Here is a 5,032-nt window from a genome sequence, read left to right as displayed (position 1 = left end):
GTATGAGTGTTTTGCATGCATGTAAGTGCTTCTGTGTCATGCAAAACCTTCCGAAGCCAGAAGAGGGTGGCAGATCCCATGGAACTGGAGTTAATGATGGTTGATAGCCACCATGTGAGAACTGAGAATCAAGTACAGGCCCTCTGCAGAAGCAGCCAGTTCTCTTCACTCCTGAGCCATCTCTCCAGCCTCTTGAATTTCATCTTTTTTTTAACCCCTTTTTTCTATTTTTATTTTTATTGACTTTGGTGCATTTCTTACACTACATCTTAATCATATTTAGACCCTCTCACCTATCTGCACTCCCCATTGCCAACCCATGTACTTTCTGGCATACTAAATGTATAAAACATAGGGATCGCTATAGCATTTTAACATATGCAAATCATTGCCAGTATTATATCATCTCATTTCCTTTTACCTAGTCTTTTTCCTTTCTCCAAATTGATATGTCTTTCTCTTTCCATTTATCTCTCTCATTTCTTTTCTCTCTGTATACAGATAGACAGACACAGAGATCAACAGAGATAGACAGAAAATATATCTATATTACATGTTAATGCATATCTAGATTATTAGTGAAATCATGCAATATTTGTCTTTTGGTTCTGTTTCATCTTACTTAATGTGATAATAGTAATATCCTTTGTCTTGCAATCAGCATAATTTTTCTTCATTATTGTTGAAAAATATGCATTATGATTGTGTGTGTTATTTTACTTTCCAATTTATATTTAGCTTTCAATATTTTAAGATGATTTGCATAATTGAAACCTTATCCATTTTAAACAAATACAACAAACATGTATTGAGTCCATTATCTCAATTGTTTTCAATACAATACGTACTTAGTTAAGAAGATTTCCATCTGAGCAGCGTTTGTATTTTAATAAAGATGTGGTATAGTTTCTTCCTCTTCTCTATGTAACCCACATTATGTTCATACACATTGGAAGAATTCACCTGTAAATCGTTTTAGGAGAGAAGGATCCATGGGAGATTCAAATTTATTTGAAATGCTATGTATCATTCACAAGAGTCACCAGATCTGCCTACTTATAATAATGAGAATTCCACTGTGGAAGGATGTACTAGTGATGATAAGACAAGATGTGTGCCTTTATTAAGTGCCCATTGTACATAACAGGAACCACAATAAAACAATTACAGCATCAGGTAATTTAATAGTCTATTCGTTCTAATGTGAAGTGCATAGTTACTAATAGAGAAGTGTAATATTTGTATTAAGGTGAGTTTATATGACTTTCAAAGGTGCATATTCATAAAACAACATTTTACTACTACTACTACTATTACTACTACTACTACTACTACTACTACTACTACTACTAAGTTTACTACAACTAAGTCAGCCTCAAGAACCATGTACGCTAAGCATCCACCATACTGTACTTTTGGACATGAATATATCTAAAATACCAAAAGATAAATGATAAAGAGTGGAGAGAAGGCTCAGATATTAAGAACTGCTTGACTGCTCTTAACTGGTTGTTATTTCAGAGTAAGAAGTTTTGGTTCCCAGCATCCACCATACTGTACTTTTGGACATGAATATATCTAAAATACCAAAAGATAAATGATAAAGAGTGGAGAGAAGGCTCAGATATTAAGAACTGCTTGACTGCTCTTAACTGGTTGTTATTTCAGAGTAGGCAGTTTTGGTTCCCAGCACACACCATGGTGGCTAACCATATGTGACTCTGGTTCTAGAAGATCCGATGCCCTCTTCTGGCCTCTGTAGGTATTGTGTGATACAGGTGCACTCACATACATACAGGCAAAACACTAATACTAATAAAATTAAAGAGAAATAATAACAACAATGATAATGGTGTTATACTGATGCCCCTGATGCATACAAGAGAATTTTTAATTAGAAATAAATAGAATAGTAGCAATTAAAATAATAGGGAAAAATTAAGTCACTGTAATCAACTACTTACATATAAGTAGATACAAGTTTTATAAATATTTTAAGGAAATGTAGATGTTATCAAAGGGAAAATATAAAATATATTTTTTTAATATTTTGGAAATGTTATAAAATATAATAAATTAGTTTATCTCCATAAGTACAAAAATAATTTACACAAGTGAATAGCTGTAAACTGGAGAGATTATAATGAAATTCAACAAAATTAAATATATATATACATATATATGTATAAACACCTAGATGTGAGCTGAGTTCTCTGTCCTTTATGAAAAACATTGTAGATCATTGAAAAAGACCAAGGAGGTGAGGGAAATTTATCCAAATGTCATACTATAAAGTGATAATTTCTAGCACTGCAATTAGATGACTTTTTGAACATTTACTTGTTTCTCAAGGATAAAATCAGTAATATGGAAAAACAAAATCACACAGAAATATCACAGTTCCTTCTTCTTGGCCTCTCTGAAGATCCAGAACTGCAGCCCATCCTCCTTGGAATCTTTCTATTTATGTACCTAATAACAGTGGTTGGGAATCTGCTCATCATCCTGACTGTCATCACTGACTCCCACCTCCACAACCCCATGTACTTTTTCCTCTGTAACCTGTCCTTTGTGGATGTCTGTTTCATCTCCACCACAGTCCCAAAAATGTTAGTGAACATCCAGACACAAAACAAAGGTATCTCCTACAAAGGATGCCTTACTCAGGTATATTTTTTTATACTTTTTTCTGGAATGGATAGTTTTCTGCTGACAGTGATGGCATTTGACCGCTTTGTGGCCATCTGTCACCCCCTCAACTACACTGCATTCATGAGCTCTCATTTCTGTGGGCTCTTGGTTCTGATATCATGGATGATTGCATTCTGTGACTCTATGATTCATATTCTACTGATGATGAAACTGACCTTCTCCACAGGCACCGAAATTCCACTTTTCTTTTGTGACTTAGCTCAGGTTATAAAAGTTGCCAGTTCTGACAACTTCATGAATATCATCTTCCTGTATGTCATGACTACTGTTGTAGCTGTGTTTCCTGTCACTGGCATCCTCTACTCTTATTCTCAAATAATCTCCACTTTATTGAGAATATCTTCTGTAGCAAGCAAGTATAAAGCCTTTTCCACCTGTGTGTCTCACCTCTGTGTGGTTTCCTTGTTCTATGGAACAGGACTTGGTGTTTACCTTAGTTATGCAGTGGCGACTTCTTTCCAGAATGGTGCAGTTTCTTCGGTAATGTACACTGTAGTCACACCAATGTTGAACCCCTTCATCTACAGCCTGAGGAATAAAGATGTGAAAAGGGCCCTGCAAAGACTCTTCAAAAAGACAGCTAGTATTCCTTCATGAACCGTGAACAACAGTATTAAATTGAAATTGTGATCATATGTTGTTAATTTCATATCCTATTTCACCCCAAAATGTTACGCTTTATGTTGTCCTTTAGTGAGGAACCTGTGACTTTGACTTAGAGGAATTTGTATTCCTTTCTCCTCAGGTATGTCCTTAGAAATTACTTTAATGTTTTTCATATGAGCAATTTTTAAATAAAAATTTAATAGATTTATCATTCTAATGCTTTTATGTCTTTACAGAAATTATTGTATTAAATGTGAAAACTGTTCACTGTAAGATACTGAAGTTCCCATTTAGGGCTAAATACTTTGCAATCTCTTATTCTCTATATGTTAACCAGTTGTGGTTCTCTGTGTTAATCACCATTTGATGCAAGAAGCAATTTTTCTGGTGAAAGGTGAGAGATTCACTAATCTATGGATGCAATAGTGAATCATTAAGAGTCAGTTTAATATGTCTATTTATTAGAATAACACCTATATCACATCCTCTCCTCCCAAGTCTCACAGATCATTGCTGAAGAGGTAGCAGAAATATTATGAGCTGGAGGTGGTGGATGGATATCTAAAATAACAGGAATTACTAAAGCTAAATCAAGAAGAGATCAACAGCTTAAACACACCCAGGACATATAAGGAAATTGAAACTATAGTTAAAAACCTTCTGACTGAAAAAAGCCCAGGCCCAGATGGATTTACAGCATAATTCTACCAGACATTTAAAGTTAGTCTACAATCAATACTACTTAAAATGGTCAAAAACATAGAAACGGAGGGAAAATTCCAAAATTCTTTTTATGAAGCCAGCATCACTCTAATATCAAAACCAGGTAAAGATACAACCAAAAAAGAAAACCATAGACCCATATACTTAATGAACATAGGTGCAAAAATTATCAACAAAATACTTGCAAACCAAACACAGACACACATCAAAATGATCATCCACTGTGATCAAGTTGACTTTATTCCAGAGATGCATGGACAGTTCAATATACATAAGTCAATAAATGTCATAAATCACAAAAATGCACTCAAAGACAAAAATTACATGGTCATCTCAAGATGCAGAAAAGAACTTTGACAAAATTCCACATGCATATATATTAAAATTCCTAGAGGAAATTGGACTGGAGGAAGCATACCTATATATAATTAAAGCTGTACACCACAAACCCAGAGCCAATATCATTCTAAATGATGAAAAACTGGAAGTATTTCCATTACAATAAGAGACCAGATAAGGTTATTCACTATCTCCACTCCTTTTTAATATAGTTCGTACAAGAGCAATAAGAGAAGAGAAGGAAATTAATGGTGTACTAATTGGAAAACAAGAGGTCAAATTATCCTTTATTGTGTAGATAATATATTATACCTAAGAGATCAAAAAAATTACCAGGAAACTATTGGAAATGATTAACATTTTCAGGAAGTGGCAGATTACAAAACTGATTCCAATTTTACCTTGTTCAAAAATTAATTTGAAGGAACTGAATAGATGAATCAGTGGTTAAAAACACTGGATGTTCTTGTAGAGGAGCCAGATTTCATTCCCAGCACCCACATGACACATTCCAGTTCCAGGGGATCTGACGCCCTTCTCTGATCTCTGCAGGCATTGCACAACATGAGTGCACTTATGGACATGTAAGCAATAAACTTATACATGTAAAATAAAAATAATAAATACCCAGCATAGAACAAGGGAAATGGAC

The 5,032-nt window shown here is 34.3% G+C and overlaps 1 protein-coding gene across 1 annotated transcript; it reads left to right on the top strand.

The window, feature by feature from the left end:
* The first annotated feature begins 2,367 nt into the window (after positions 1–2,367).
* Positions 2,368–3,309, top strand: LOC103736350 (olfactory receptor 7D4-like). The gene has a single exon (XM_008835828.1). The coding sequence runs from the start codon at positions 2,368–2,370 to the stop codon at positions 3,307–3,309; it is 942 nt and encodes a 313-aa protein (XP_008834050.1).
* Positions 3,310–5,032: the final 1,723 nt, after the last annotated feature.

The sequence above is a fragment of the Nannospalax galili genome, unplaced genomic scaffold (assembly GCF_000622305.1).
Source record: "Nannospalax galili isolate Female #2095 unplaced genomic scaffold, S.galili_v1.0 scaffold558, whole genome shotgun sequence".
NCBI classification, from domain to species: Eukaryota; Metazoa; Chordata; class Mammalia; order Rodentia; family Spalacidae; genus Nannospalax; species Nannospalax galili.
This window is presented reverse-complemented; position numbering and strand designations above follow the sequence as displayed.

Bases quoted from the DNA above. Each gene is read 5' to 3' on its own strand.
- LOC103736350 (XM_008835828.1), top strand. From the start codon at position 2,368: ATGGAAAAACAAAATCACACAGAAATATCACAGTTCCTTCTTCTTGGC.